The 16,267-nt window shown below is 33.7% G+C and overlaps 1 protein-coding gene and 1 pseudogene across 1 annotated transcript; one reads left to right on the top strand and one right to left on the bottom strand.

Annotated features, from left to right (window-relative positions):
- Positions 1-3,817: 3,817 nt before the first annotated feature.
- Positions 3,818-4,998, bottom strand: LOC125051687 (3-oxoacyl-[acyl-carrier-protein] reductase FabG-like). Its single transcript, XM_047652188.1, has 2 exons — positions 4,084-4,998; positions 3,818-4,049 (listed from the first exon to the last, which is right to left on the bottom strand). Exon 1 carries the CDS (start codon positions 4,991-4,993, stop codon positions 4,088-4,090), a length of 906 nt encoding a protein of 301 aa, XP_047508144.1. The 5' UTR covers positions 4,994-4,998; the 3' UTR covers positions 3,818-4,049; positions 4,084-4,087.
- Positions 4,999-11,066: 6,068 nt separating this feature from the next.
- Positions 11,067-14,358, top strand: LOC125051994 (annotated as a pseudogene).
- Positions 14,359-16,267: the final 1,909 nt, after the last annotated feature.

Here is a 16,267-nt window from a genome sequence, read left to right as displayed (position 1 = left end):
GGTTCAAGAGTATTCGACAGCCGGATCGCTCCGGATTGCTTAGTGCCTACACTATGTCAAATTCTCTCTATCGACGAAATCCTTACAGTTAACCTAGGGTATTGCTATTCCATAATTCATAGCACATAAATCAAGGTATCACCGATCTAACGTTTATCGTTGAGCACACAAACATATAAATTACGTAATATCCGTTGCTGTCTGAAGTGATTCTGTTACTACTATAATTCATGTATTAACTTCGTCGAGGATATAGGCTAATAACACAAGCATATTAATATTTAATTACATTTTTAAATTTTGTAAACAATTAATTTATTAATCGTATTGTCCGAGCGTCTTTCAACATTGTGTCGTGATAGCTCCACTTTACGAATATTTTTAAAATCTTTTTTAAAGTCTGACAATGCATTGGTGCACGGGTGCTGCTTGTGGTGACTGGTCGTACTTGAATTCGTGTATGCGGTAATGTTGGTTATTTCGACTATGTGTTTGCGTGTTTTTCTCACGAGAATGTAAGTGCGTGCTCCTATTTCACCATGCCTCCTGCTGATAGAGGACAAGTCTTTGTTTTTTTTTTAATTTATGTTATTATTATTAATTACTTAATATGTCATGTGGAAAATGCTGTAATGGCTGCAGCAAACGTTGTGTAAAAAAAATGGCGATTAAAAAGAGTGGCGGAGAGTTTATTGCCAGTTATTTTCTCTTGATTTGTGAACTGGCAGTAAATGTAAAATTAGAAGCATTAATATGTATTTCTTTACTGACGAGTCATAAGTGTAAATTATGTTACCTATATGATTAAATGATTTTTTTTACACTCGTACCATTAATATGGTGAGAGTTCCAGTATGAAGTAACGATCAGCTGTTTTATTTTTGTGCTAGAAAAAAGGTTTTTGAGCTTTATTTTACATTCTAACTAATTGAAATTAATTCTTGGCCAATTCAAATATATAAGCTAATTTAATCCCCTAAGGTTATTTGATATTGTACTCTTATGTACTCCTAAGTCATTGTTAATTGACAGAAGAGTTAATTTACACATTGGCAGAGACAGTAAAGACAAACCAGATTTAGAACTAGTTTTAAATGCCATTAAACATATATTAAGTGAAACTCCAATACATTAACAGAATCTCTAATGAATTTCTCGCTCATTTGGTTAATTATAGCCCGCGGATAAATTGGAAATGCGTAATATGTCCCTTATTAATTACAAGAGTAAATTAAATTATTGTACGACTCTATTTCTCAAACTACAGAACCGATTTATTCAATAGGTATATACTAAAATAAAAAGGTGTTTATTTAGAGATCCTTTTAAGAAAAACATACCCGTGTCATGATTTCCAGTTTTCCATAATTACCTAACATTTATATCACTATTTAACGATGCTCCGAGTAAGAGAAAACCCGGTAGAGCGAGGATGCGTTGATGGGTTGGAGTTCTCAAGAACCTCGAAACAATACGGGTTAGAAGTCGAACACAAGAAGCACGAGAACACAAGAACTGCGATGGCGAAATAATTTTGAGGAGGCTAATGCCCTCATAGGGTTTGTATAGCCATTGATGATGATGATTGATCCATAGTTTAAAACAACCAACTTATACTAAATGAAATCGCAGGTAAATAAACATTATTCTATTACTGTGAGAGGAAATAGGAGGTTCAATAAGAGGAAAAAGTTAAGTGAGTAACAACACTAGCCAATTCTGAACGAAGTCTTGTGTTAATGGTTGAAATCGACATCAGTTTACAGAGTAGCGAGATTGAACAGATGCCTATTTTGTAATTAGCTGCATACTGCGGCTTTGATCGTACAACGACACCATAGCTTAGGGTTTATCTCAACTACTATTTAGGGCTCAAATTCCCAGTCCTTTTTTATTTACACTAGCAGCCCCCGCGAACTTAGTTTCACCTTAATATGATTTTTTACTTGGCCTACCCTTTTAGTAGCTACTGAATAGCAACATATGGAACATTTTGCTTTGCTATTCTCCATAAATACTGTTCGCTTTCCAGGAATAAAACCTTAAGTATGAAATAGTAGTTTTTCTCCATAAAAACCTACTTCTGAGAGAAATAAATTAAATTTGATAATGAATCAAACGTCAACATTTTCAATGTTGAACTCTTTCTATACTGTCCAATTTCTGATCAATGTCGATATTTCAGAGACTAGAACATTGTAATAAAGTAATTTTAGAAATATTGTGTGTAATAAAGCGATTATATTTTGAAATATAAACTGAAGTCTTAATCCAAGTAGCCTGAGGCGTATGTGAAATCTAGAAACGTTAAGTCGGCTGTATATCAACTTTCAACTTGTTATCTATTTCGTCCCTACCATTTGCACGCGAATTTAATATATTTTAATGTTATATGCCAGAGTCTTAGTTGGCGGAAACCGCATACAAACTGGATGCCCCTGTTATGATTTCTGGCCAAAAAACTGTTCTGGTTTGAAAGACACAGAAGGCTACTTCTACTTTTCTGAAAGACCAGATCCACAGCTGACCGCTTGAGTAAAGTTTGGTAGGACAGCCAAATAATAAAAAAGAAAAAAGGTTCGCTTATTGTACAGTCTTGTCTTTCTTATTTTTCTATATGGCACGGAAAATTCAATATGTTACAAAGATATTATTTACCATACTTCAAAATACATAATATTATATTGTTGGAACGAAGTTCCTTATCGCGCGTTGTGAAAGGGGGCTAGACGGAAAAAATTCTTACGAAAAGTTGTCACGACACTTTTTTGCTATTTGCTATTGTAATACACCGGTTCTCGTCCGGTCACCGAAGTTAAGCAACGTCGGGCAAGGTCAGTATTTGGATGGGTGACCGCCTGGGAACACCTGTTGGCTTTTGTTTTTTCGTCGTAAGATTGGTATCGAGAAAATCTATCATACTGTTATGATACCAATTAACATATAAATTAATCGAAAGGAATTTCGTTCCATCCGGGTGTCCCTTGACACCTCCAAAGTTTTTTAAATATATAGTCCATGTTACAAATGTTTTTTATTTGAGATTATATTACTGAATTCTTTATTAAAAAGTTGAAAAACATAACAGTAGTAACAAAGACAGCTGGGAGCGAAACATGCATTATGTATTGGTTTTTATAACGGACTTCAGAAAATGCAATTTGAAACAAAGTATCAAGTTTAATGCGAAATCAGATTAAAAATACCACTAAAGATTTATTGCGCTTTATAACCTACCAGAAAATGTAGTGTAATGAACATAACGCTAACCATATTATTTCGCTAATATGGAAATAAATTAACCGTATCTTATTTATATAATATTATAGCAATAAAGCCGAAGATTTGCGTAATATAATAATGAAATATATGTACTTACTTCGAGTCCAATTATCATTCTAAAGTATAGAACAAAGAAAAAAACATAATGAGAAGTTTATCCAGGCAATTTATATAATTATTCATCTTAAGCACCGTAATAATAATTAAAGTTCAGGTGGAAGGTTTATTACATCTCAAATTAAAATCAGCTGAGATAATCCGTCAAGCAAAATTACCGAAAAACAACAGGGTAATTTAAAATTCCAGTTTTGAATGTATTTGTTCTCTTAATATATATATATGAGTTTTTAAATTTAGTTAAAAAAATATTTACGAAAACGACAATATGTATTTTTCCAGTAGTATCTTTACAGGTTTACAGATAAAATACATTAGTTATTATATCTGCAATTTGATGTTCACTCCTGGAGTATTAGTTTATATTTTGAAAAAGGAATGATGATGCTGTTACTTTGTTTGTAATAAGATACACACGTGGTTATATAATAAATTTATTATGATATAATATAGGACGCTAACTAGAATGTAATTAGTTATACCTTGTACTTTTGATACATCGTTAAAGTAAGAAAGTTTACATAAATACAAGGGAAAGCATTTTTTGAACATAAAAAAGTTTATTAATGGTATATATTTACATGTTATATAATTCAGGTATTGTTAACTGTAACTGTATTAAACTTGTATCAGAAAGGGTATTTCCATTCCTTAAATCTCATCCCCGGGGAAGTGAAATTTAATAGTTTTACAAATACCTTCCTGCGTCGATTGAATGTGTGGCACCGGTAATACTTTTGGCTAGATCACTTGCTAGAAAACTAATTAAAGCAGCCACATCTTTGGGTTCAGTTAATCTTCCCAAAGGTGTATCCTTTACCATTTGTTCAAAATATGCATTATACTGATCGTCATTAAAACCCATTCGAGTAAGTAAATTAGTTGCTACTAAACCTGGATTGACGCAGTTTGCACGCACACCATCTGGTCCTAATTCTACAGCGAGATTTCTGGTAAACTGATCCAACGCAGCCTTTGACATTGTATATACTGTTATATTTGGTACAGACTTCGATGAAGATACACTAGATACTGTAACGATATTTCCTTTTGTCTTTATCAGATGTGGTACTGCTAACGATGTTAGATAGAAGGTACCTCGAACATTAGTATTCATAACAATATCATATGCTGCTAGAGTTGTAGTTTTGATTCCACCACTTTTAGAAATTCCACAATTATTCACTAACACGTCCAGTTGCTTGAAGTGTTCTAATGTTTCTTTTATAATTCTTTCCACATCGGCTTCCTTCGTAATATCCGCAACAATAGCTAAAGGCTTAAAACCTTTTTCCTTTTCACACATTGCGACTGTCTCTAACAGGTTTTTTTCATTTTGCCCAGCAAGTGCTAGTTTAGCGGACAGTTTTGCTAAATATAGAGCAGTAGCGGCACCGATACCCGAACAAGCTCCAGTTATAAGTACTACTTTGTCAGTAAAATCCATTTTATTGAAATAAAAATTATAAACGTGTTTTCTATTAAAATTTTCCTCATGAAATGTGTTTAAATTACGGATGTTAGATGTTATATATAGAATGAAGTGAGAATAAGTTGTAATATTTCTTGTGTAATGTTTTTTGGACTTTATCATTGTTTTGAAAGCAAAGGTCGTACGATGAAATAAGTTATTAATTTTTCCTACCTATGTAACCAGTACCTACTTAATTCCTTCATACTTTTTTTATATCTATTGATGGTAAGGTATGAATAATACCCGTAGGTTTAAACAAATTAGCCGTTTAAGTGTATAAAAAATTATTACATATCACTTTATTGGTTTAGCCGTGAATACAAGCCATAAAAACTACTTAGTAAAGGTGTACCGTATATTTTGATAAATGTCATTACTGTATGGCCGATAATGGTAGAGTATGGGAAAGGTAATTTTAGTGAAAGTGTTGAAAGCGATCATTATTAGATGACTTGGTTACAAAATACAAAATGATAAAAACATCAAAATTCCTTTCACCGATTTTTTTAAAAGAAGAAAGTGGGACACTATTTTTCGGATTGCAATGGCGATTTTGATTGTTAATATTTTATACGGTAGTTTATACGGTAGTTGTACCAGATGCCTTCGTCTTGAGAGCATTCATTAAAATAACATTATATTTAATAAAAGAAGAAAGAAAGAAAGCTCATCTAATGTTAAGTGATACTGTCGCCCGTGGACACTCTCAATGCCAGAGGGCTCCCGAGGGCGTGGTCGGCCTTTGAAGAATTTGTACGCTCTTTTCTTGAAGGACCCTAAGTCGATTGGTTCGAAGATACTTCACTGGGCAGCTGGTTCCATATAGTGGTGGTGCGCGGCAAAAACTGCCTTAAAATCGTTCAATTTGCAATAAGCAGGAGGATAGTTTTAGAGTTTATACAAAGCAAGCAATTTTTATATAGATTAAAAGGTTTGATTTTTACCTTTTAATCTTCCTAACTAAAAACTATAACTGACCTCATAAAGTTGTATCATTTACTTATTCAATAGCACTCCTCATTTCTGAAGGTCGTGTTAATGGCGCCGCACTACTTCCTCCACTCTCCCCTGTCTTTGGCTAATTGTTTACATTTCGACTTAATTATTTTCAGGTAAACAAAGTTATTGTTGTAAAGTTGTCTGTTTACCTACTTGTTAACGTTGTTTTTACCTATTTATGGAGCTCGCAACAATTGAAGTAGATAAAAAAAGAAATATATTATATAATATGTAGAGATGAATAAGATTTACTTTACGTCACGTGAATGCAGAACATTACTGAATTGTATGCTTAACAATGATACTACTTAATTACTTACTGATACCAAAATAAAAAAGATAATACAAATCTCTATAAAATAGTTGAAGTTCTTAAATATTAGTAATATAAATATTGATTTTATAGATTTTTTATTTTAAATTTGCTGTAGCATGCTTTGAGGCTCTAGATTCACTGATAAGTCAAGTTCCAATAATTTGGCTCAGATTTTTAAGATTTGGTTTAAGTCCAAATAGGAATTCTATATACTCGTATATAAAAATGAAACCCGTTCTCCGTTGTCACGACATAACATGAAAACGGCTTGACCGATTTGTCTGATTCTTTTTTTATAATATTCCTTGAGGTACGAGGATGGTTCTTACGGAGAGAAAAAATAAAAAAGAATGAGTGAAAAAGTCTAAAAACAATACTTTTCTATATTCCCATACAAAATATTCGTAATAATATTTAAAGGCAATTTGAACTTTAATACCATAAAGTTCAAGTGTTAGTGGAGGGGTTCCGGGAAGGTAAATTTTTATTTTTTGACATAATGTATTTGTTGTATTATCAACTTTCTTTTTTTTATCTTACTAGCTAGACCGGTGTCCCGAATAGCAGAATAAGTATTAAAAAAAAAATAAAGAATCGACTGTTAGGCGGTACCTACGATGTTCGCCAGGCCAGCTAGTATTTAATATAAATATTATTATTCGTTGAGCAATAAGAAAATATAGCATCCTAGCTAACGTTATAAATGCAATAAACATCACGCTGAAGGACAAACAATCAGTTAAATACCTTTTCGTTCATTCGCAAACAATATGTTTAATAACGAAGCAAGTTTGTACGTTGTAATTTAAGAGCAGTGGCAAGTATAAAATAAGTTGTATTTAAATTTCTGTTGGAAAAAAATTTCATAAACCAACCTTCCTGTTTCCAGTTACATAGACTCTCCTCTAATTGGACACGAGGGAAACGAGTCACTTTTAATAAAGTGCTTGACGCTGCTCATGAGAACCTAAAACGCCAGGCCGCTTACTTGTCTGTTGCCGACCTTTGAAGTACACCATTTTCTAGTAGTATATTAAAAGTAAAATATAAGTAGATTTATTTCGTGATCGAAGAGATAAGACGAAAGTGATGATAGATGACCGAGTTGATACTGGTACTGGAGCTATGCAACATTGTGAGAGTAGCAGTTACAAACTCGGACAGTGACGGCATGTGGGAAATCTTCCAGAGATTCTTCGAAGCCGTCATGCACCAAAAGGAAGAGGCGGAGAGGGCCAGGGACGATGATCCTGGAGCCCACCCGCGTCGCCGTAGGAGACCACAGCGCCGCCGTTGCACCGTGCAACCCCGTGTGTAATCCTAGGCACGCAGTTGCTCCAGCGGGGGAACAGGGGTTCATGCGTCGAAAAGAAGGGATGCTGACGCATCCCTGCAAGCATCGTGCCCGACCTCCCCCAGCTTTATAAACAGGGTGAATTGGCCGATGTGAAAGGCCCTTGCTGTGTCAAGGTCCATTCCACATCATTTGTGGCCGTAGAGGACCGTGATACTAACGGCTGATCGCGTGGCTGGATGCGGACAAGGCTACGCTGTTACCGTGTCCTGCCCCGGGCGATTGCTGGTGGGGTTTTAGTGGGTATGCACTGTTGTGCGAGTCCCACATAACCCTTCCCCACCAAGGTCAACCGTGCCGCGGGAGGGTATGCGTAACGCATTTCCCCACGAAAAAAAAAAAATGGTATTGGAGCTATGTAACGATAAAGCTATTCAGAGCATTCCTAACAGCCAAGTAGTAAGAGGTGAGGAGATGAAATACGTTGTGAAGTAACCAGATCAACAGTGGATAGCTTGGGTAAAGTTTGGTAGTACAGCTAATTTGTCTTTCCTATTCTCCTATATGGCACGGAAGCTTCAATAAGTTACATAGATGTAATTTAACTTTAGAATATATATATATAATATATTATTATGTTATAGAATTGTTGCACCACCACCACCAAATAATAAAATATATTCTTGTACCAGAAAATGCATGCAACTTAAATTAAAAATACCGCTTAAGATTTATTGCGTTTTATAATCTACCAGAAAATTTAGATAAACGCTAATGATAATTTGCTAATAAGGAAATAAATTAGCCGTATCGGCTTTATTGCTATAATATTTAACATTTACGTAATATAATAATGAAATTTACTTCGAGTTCAATTATCATTCTAAAGTATAACACAAATAAAAAAAATTCATAATGAGAACTTTATCCAGGAAATTTATATAATTGTTCATCTTAAGAACCATAATAAAAAAGTACAGATGGAAGCTTTTTAGCGTTGCGTACAGATGTGGGGTTTCTCTGTAACTTCTTTCTACCGCATTTACCATGGACTAATACCTGCAGCTTAGTTTCATTATCGGACGTCAAGGCAGAATACAAAATACCATCCGTATCACCTCGACGTCCGTCCTTCCACAACTGAGCATTTTTAAAGGCAGTAGGTAAGGTAGTAATTTGTTCTATATCTATATACTATCCTTCAAGAAAAGAGCGTACCAATTTTTGAAAGGCCGGCAGTATCATGGTGAGCCTCCAGCCCGTTTGCCTCCTATTACATAAATAAAAAAACAAAAAAAGCTAAATGCCTGAAAAACAATAACCAGGCTAACCAGGAAAAAATTAAAATTCCAGTTATAAATATATTTTTGTCCTCTTAATATTAACTTCGATGTAAGTTTTTAATTTTAGTTATAAATATTAATGAAAACGACTTAGGGTTTACAGATAATATACAATAGTTATATATATATATATATATATCTATGAAATTTGATGTCCGCTCCAGGAGTATTAGTTTATATTTTGAAAAAGGAATGAAACTGCTGTTAAGTTTGTTTGTAATTAGAAACGCACGTGGTAATATAATAAATTTATTATGATACTAGCTGGCCTGGCAAACATCGTATCGCCTAACAGTCGATTCTTTATTTTTTTTAAATACTTATTCTGCTATTCGGGACAAATACATTATGTCAAAAAATAAAAATTTACCTTCCCGGAACCCCTCCACTAACACTTGAACTTTATGACATGGTATTAAAGTTCAAATTGACTTTTAAGTATTATTACGAATATATATAGACTTTTTTCTCTCCATAGGAACCATCCTCGTACTTCAAAGAATATTATAAAAAAAGAATTGGCCAAATCGGTCAAACCGTTTTCATGTTATGTCGTGACAACGGAAAACGGGTTTCATTTTATATATATATAGATAATATAGGACGCTAACTAGAATGTAATTAGTTATACCTTGTCCTTTCGATACATCGTTAAAGTAAGTGTTTACATAAATACAAGGGAGAGCATTTTTTGAACATAAAAAACTTTATTAATATATATTTACATGTTATATAATTCAGGTATTGTTAACTGTAACTGTATTAAACTTGTATCAGAAAGGGTATTTCCATTTCTTAAATCTCATCCCCGGGGCAGTGAAATTTAATAGTTTTACAAATACCTTCCTCCGTCGATTGAATGTGTGGCACCGGTAATACTTTTAGCCAGATCACTTGCTAGAAAACTAATTAAAGCAGCCACATCAACGGGTTCGGTTAATCTTCCCAAAGGTGTATCCTTTACCATTTTTTCAAATAATGCATTACACTGATCGTCCTTATAGCCCATTCGACTAACTATATTGGTTTCTACTAAACCTGGATTGACGCAATTTGCACGCACACCATCTGGTCCTAATTCTACAGCGAGATTTCTGGTAAACTGATCCAGCGCAGCCTTTGACATTGTGTATACTGTCATGTTTGGGATAGCCTGCGATGAAGTTATACTTGATACTGTAACGATATTTCCTTTTGTCTTTATCAGATGTGGTACTGCTAATGATGTGAGATAGAAGGTACCTCGAACATTGGTGTTCATAACAATATCATATGATTCCAGAGTTGTAGTTTTGATTCCACCGCTTTTTGAAATTCCAGAATTATTGACTAACACGTCCAGTTGCTTGAAGTGGTCTAATGTTTCTTTTATAATTCTTTCCACATCGGCTTCCTTCGTAATATCTGCAACAATAGCTAAAGGCTTAAAACCTTTTTCCTTTTCACACATTGCGACTGTCTCTAACAGGTTTTTTTCATTTCGCCCAACAAGTGCTAGTTTAGCGGACAGTTTTGCAAAATATACAGCAGTGGTGGCACCGAAACCCGAACTAGCTCCAGTTATAAGTACTACTTTGCCAGTAAAATCCATTTTACTGAAATAAAAATTATAAACGTGTACACTATTTAAATTTTCCTCAAGAAATGTGTTTAAATTGCGGAAGTTAGATTTTATATACTAAAATGTGAGAATTATTTGTAATATTTATTGTGTATTTTTTCTGTACTTTATCATTAGTTAAAGTACTTAATTACATTTTTTGTATCTATTTGATGGTTAGGTATGATTATATCCGTAGGTTTAAACAACTAACGGTTAAAGTAAATAAACAAATTATTACATAATATTATCAAATAGTAATAATTAATTTGAGAATTGACCAGATTTAGACTTATTAGTCTAAAATTAGTATAGCTTTGTGATCCGCACCGGTCAAATCCTGAATTAGTAATAAGTATGTATATATATTGATCGTGCACCTCATATCGATTTAATTTTCATATTTAATTATGTTTAAATGACTGTAGGTAATAAATTAAAATAATTAATATATATTGACTACTAGCCACAAAAACTAAGTACTTAGTAAAGGTGAACCGTACATATTGATTAATATTATTACTATATGGCCGATAAAGATACGAGTATGGGAAGGGTAATTACAGTGAAAGTGTTCAAAGCGATGATTGCTTTATTTACGTTTAAAGTGTTGGAGTAAAGACCTGTTTACCAAATACAAAATGATAAAAACATCAAAATTCCTTAAAACGATTTTTATATTGCAATAACTATGTGGATTTTACACCGATTTTTTTAAAAGAAGAAAGTTGAACACTGTTTTTCGGATTATAATGGCAATATTGATTGTTAATATTTTATATGGTAGTCTGAAAAGCATGCAACAGCAAATAAGCTTGTATTTTTTTTCAATAGACTTGTTTAATCATATAGATTATACTCTAGCTGTAATATTGTCCTTAGTGGGTGGTAATGTCCTACATTATTGTCATAGAAAATTGCGTAAGTTGGAGTGTAAAATGAGATGGCGTAAAATCAATCTATCAATGTCTATAACTGTTTCAATTTTTTTGATACTTTTCTTTGCGAAATCCTTTATAGGATGGGGTTATTATAACAGTTTCAAAGAGCGTTTTTCATTGGATTATAATATTAAAGATTTAGTTGGTTTTATTACATGGTATTTGGTTAAATTCGGAATTATTTTTAACGATTTCATTAGAAACTTGACGTTTGAATGGATCTGGATCTATATGAGAACGTTGAGGAAGACATTCCAACATAAATCATTTAAGGGAAAAAAACTTGTATCAAATTTGCAAACGGATGACATTCAAAGAGTTATTTTTAGCTACATTGGTATTTTGGACAGTCTTAATTCTATGGGATTAACATTTAAGATTTTGGTAAATATGTCTTATTTGTTTTATGCTTATATTAAACTCATTGATGCATTTCCGATAGTAGGGTTTATGTAACTGTTATACGCTGGCTTTTATAGCAGTTATTCAATTCCTTATTTCTATTTATATTAATGATTTATTTGATTCCCCTCTAGTAGCGAATAGTAGTATCCTTGTTAGAACCGTTTCATAAATATGATTATGTAAAAGTAATATTATCTTATACTAGCTGCGCCCGCGAACATCGTTTCGCCTTAATATGATTTTTTACTTAGCCTAACATTTTAGTAGCTATTACATAATGCATGTTTCGCTCCCAGCTGTCTTTGTTACTACTGTTATGTTTTTCAACTTTTTAATAAAGAATTCAGTAATATAATATATTAGGTAATTTTAGTGAAAGTGTTGAAAGCGATCATTATTAGATGACTTGGTTACAAAATACAAAATGATAAAAACATCAAAATTCCTTTCACCGATTTTTTTAAAAGAAGAAAGTGGGACACTATTTTTCGGATTGCAATGGCGATTTTGATTGTTAATATTTTATACGGTAGTTTATACGGTAGTTGTACCAGATGCCTTCGTCTTGAGAGCATTCATTAAAATAACATTATATTTAATAAAAGAAGAAAGAAAGAAAGCTCATCTAATGTTAAGTGATACTGTCGCCCGTGGACACTCTCAATGCCAGAGGGCTCCCGAGGGCGTGGTCGGCCTTTGAAGAATTTGTACGCTCTTTTCTTGAAGGACCCTAAGTCGATTGGTTCGAAGATACTTCACTGGGCAGCTGGTTCCATATAGTGGTGGTGCGCGGCAAAAACTGCCTTAAAATCGTTCAATTTGCAATAAGCAGGAGGATAGTTTTAGAGTTTATACAAAGCAAGCAATTTTTATATAGATTAAAAGGTTTGATTTTTACCTTTTAATCTTCCTAACTAAAAACTATAACTGACCTCATAAAGTTGTATCATTTACTTATTCAATAGCACTCCTCATTTCTGAAGGTCGTGTTAATGGCGCCGCACTACTTCCTCCACTCTCCCCTGTCTTTGGCTAATTGTTTACATTTCGACTTAATTATTTTCAGGTAAACAAAGTTATTGTTGTAAAGTTGTCTGTTTACCTACTTGTTAACGTTGTTTTTACCTATTTATGGAGCTCGCAACAATTGAAGTAGATAAAAAAAGAAATATATTATATAATATGTAGAGATGAATAAGATTTACTTTACGTCACGTGAATGCAGAACATTACTGAATTGTATGCTTAACAATGATACTACTTAATTACTTACTGATACCAAAATAAAAAAGATAATACAAATCTCTATAAAATAGTTGAAGTTCTTAAATATTAGTAATATAAATATTGATTTTATAGATTTTTTATTTTAAATTTGCTGTAGCATGCTTTGAGGCTCTAGATTCACTGATAAGTCAAGTTCCAATAATTTGGCTCAGATTTTTAAGATTTGGTTTAAGTCCAAATAGGAATTCTATATACTCGTATATAAAAATGAAACCCGTTCTCCGTTGTCACGACATAACATGAAAACGGCTTGACCGATTTGTCTGATTCTTTTTTTATAATATTCCTTGAGGTACGAGGATGGTTCTTACGGAGAGAAAAAATAAAAAAGAATGAGTGAAAAAGTCTAAAAACAATACTTTTCTATATTCCCATACAAAATATTCGTAATAATATTTAAAGGCAATTTGAACTTTAATACCATAAAGTTCAAGTGTTAGTGGAGGGGTTCCGGGAAGGTAAATTTTTATTTTTTGACATAATGTATTTGTTGTATTATCAACTTTCTTTTTTTTATCTTACTAGCTAGACCGGTGTCCCGAATAGCAGAATAAGTATTAAAAAAAAAATAAAGAATCGACTGTTAGGCGGTACCTACGATGTTCGCCAGGCCAGCTAGTATTTAATATAAATATTATTATTCGTTGAGCAATAAGAAAATATAGCATCCTAGCTAACGTTATAAATGCAATAAACATCACGCTGAAGGACAAACAATCAGTTAAATACCTTTTCGTTCATTCGCAAACAATATGTTTAATAACGAAGCAAGTTTGTACGTTGTAATTTAAGAGCAGTGGCAAGTATAAAATAAGTTGTATTTAAATTTCTGTTGGAAAAAAATTTCATAAACCAACCTTCCCGTTTCCAGTTACATAGACTCTCCTCTAATTGGACACGAGGGAAACGAGTCACTTTTAATAAAGTGCTTGACGCTGCTCATGAGAACCTAAAACGCCAGGCCGCTTACTTGTCTGTTGCCGACCTTTGAAGTACACCATTTTCTAGTAGTATATTAAAAGTAAAATATAAGTAGATTTATTTCGTGATCGAAGAGATAAGACGAAAGTGATGATAGATGACCGAGTTGATACTGGTACTGGAGCTATGCAACATTGTGAGAGTAGCAGTTACAAACTCGGACAGTGACGGCATGTGGGAAATCTTCCAGAGATTCTTCGAAGCCGTCATGCACCAAAAGGAAGAGGCGGAGAGGGCCAGGGACGATGATCCTGGAGCCCACCCGCGTCGCCGTAGGAGACCACAGCGCCGCCGTTGCACCGTGCAACCCCGTGTGTAATCCTAGGCACGCAGTTGCTCCAGCGGGGGAACAGGGGTTCATGCGTCGAAAAGAAGGGATGCTGACGCATCCCTGCAAGCATCGTGCCCGACCTCCCCCAGCTTTATAAACAGGGTGAATTGGCCGATGTGAAAGGCCCTTGCTGTGTCAAGGTCCATTCCACATCATTTGTGGCCGTAGAGGACCGTGATACTAACGGCTGATCGCGTGGCTGGATGCGGACAAGGCTACGCTGTTACCGTGTCCTGCCCCGGGCGATTGCTGGTGGGGTTTTAGTGGGTATGCACTGTTGTGCGAGTCCCACATAACCCTTCCCCACCAAGGTCAACCGTGCCGCGGGAGGGTATGCGTAACGCATTTCCCCACGAAAAAAAAAAAATGGTATTGGAGCTATGTAACGATAAAGCTATTCAGAGCATTCCTAACAGCCAAGTAGTAAGAGGTGAGGAGATGAAATACGTTGTGAAGTAACCAGATCAACAGTGGATAGCTTGGGTAAAGTTTGGTAGTACAGCTAATTTGTCTTTCCTATTCTCCTATATGGCACGGAAGCTTCAATAAGTTACATAGATGTAATTTAACTTTAGAATATATATATATAATATATTATTATGTTATAGAATTGTTGCACCACCACCACCAAATAATAAAATATATTCTTGTACCAGAAAATGCATGCAACTTAAATTAAAAATACCGCTTAAGATTTATTGCGTTTTATAATCTACCAGAAAATTTAGATAAACGCTAATGATAATTTGCTAATAAGGAAATAAATTAGCCGTATCGGCTTTATTGCTATAATATTTAACATTTACGTAATATAATAATGAAATTTACTTCGAGTTCAATTATCATTCTAAAGTATAACACAAATAAAAAAAATTCATAATGAGAACTTTATCCAGGAAATTTATATAATTGTTCATCTTAAGAACCATAATAAAAAAGTACAGATGGAAGCTTTTTAGCGTTGCGTACAGATGTGGGGTTTCTCTGTAACTTCTTTCTACCGCATTTACCATGGACTAATACCTGCAGCTTAGTTTCATTATCGGACGTCAAGGCAGAATACAAAATACCATCCGTATCACCTCGACGTCCGTCCTTCCACAACTGAGCATTTTTAAAGGCAGTAGGTAAGGTAGTAATTTGTTCTATATCTATATACTATCCTTCAAGAAAAGAGCGTACCAATTTTTGAAAGGCCGGCAGTATCATGGTGAGCCTCCAGCCCGTTTGCCTCCTATTACATAAATAAAAAAACAAAAAAAGCTAAATGCCTGAAAAACAATAACCAGGCTAACCAGGAAAAAATTAAAATTCCAGTTATAAATATATTTTTGTCCTCTTAATATTAACTTCGATGTAAGTTTTTAATTTTAGTTATAAATATTAATGAAAACGACTTAGGGTTTACAGATAATATACAATAGTTATATATATATATATATATATCTATGAAATTTGATGTCCGCTCCAGGAGTATTAGTTTATATTTTGAAAAAGGAATGAAACTGCTGTTAAGTTTGTTTGTAATTAGAAACGCACGTGGTAATATAATAAATTTATTATGATACTAGCTGGCCTGGCAAACATCGTATCGCCTAACAGTCGATTCTTTATTTTTTTTAAATACTTATTCTGCTATTCGGGACAAATACATTATGTCAAAAAATAAAAATTTACCTTCCCGGAACCCCTCCACTAACACTTGAACTTTATGACATGGTATTAAAGTTCAAATTGACTTTTAAGTATTATTACGAATATATATAGACTTTTTTCTCTCCATAGGAACCATCCTCGTACTTCAAAGAATATTATAAAAAAAGAATTGGCCAAATCGGTCAAACCGTTTTCATGTTATGTCGTGACAACGGAAAACGGGTTTCATTTTATATATATA

Source organism: Pieris napi, chromosome 8 (assembly GCF_905475465.1).
Source record: "Pieris napi chromosome 8, ilPieNapi1.2, whole genome shotgun sequence".
Classification (NCBI taxonomy): Eukaryota; Metazoa; Arthropoda; class Insecta; order Lepidoptera; family Pieridae; genus Pieris; species Pieris napi.
The sequence above is the reverse complement of the archived record's forward strand: the minus strand, read 5'-3'. Positions and strand labels throughout refer to the sequence as shown.

Excerpts from the sequence above, each read along its gene's own strand:
- LOC125051687 (XM_047652188.1), bottom strand. The coding sequence starts at position 4,993 with ATGATAAAGTCCAAAAAACATTACACAAGAAATATTACAACTTATTCT.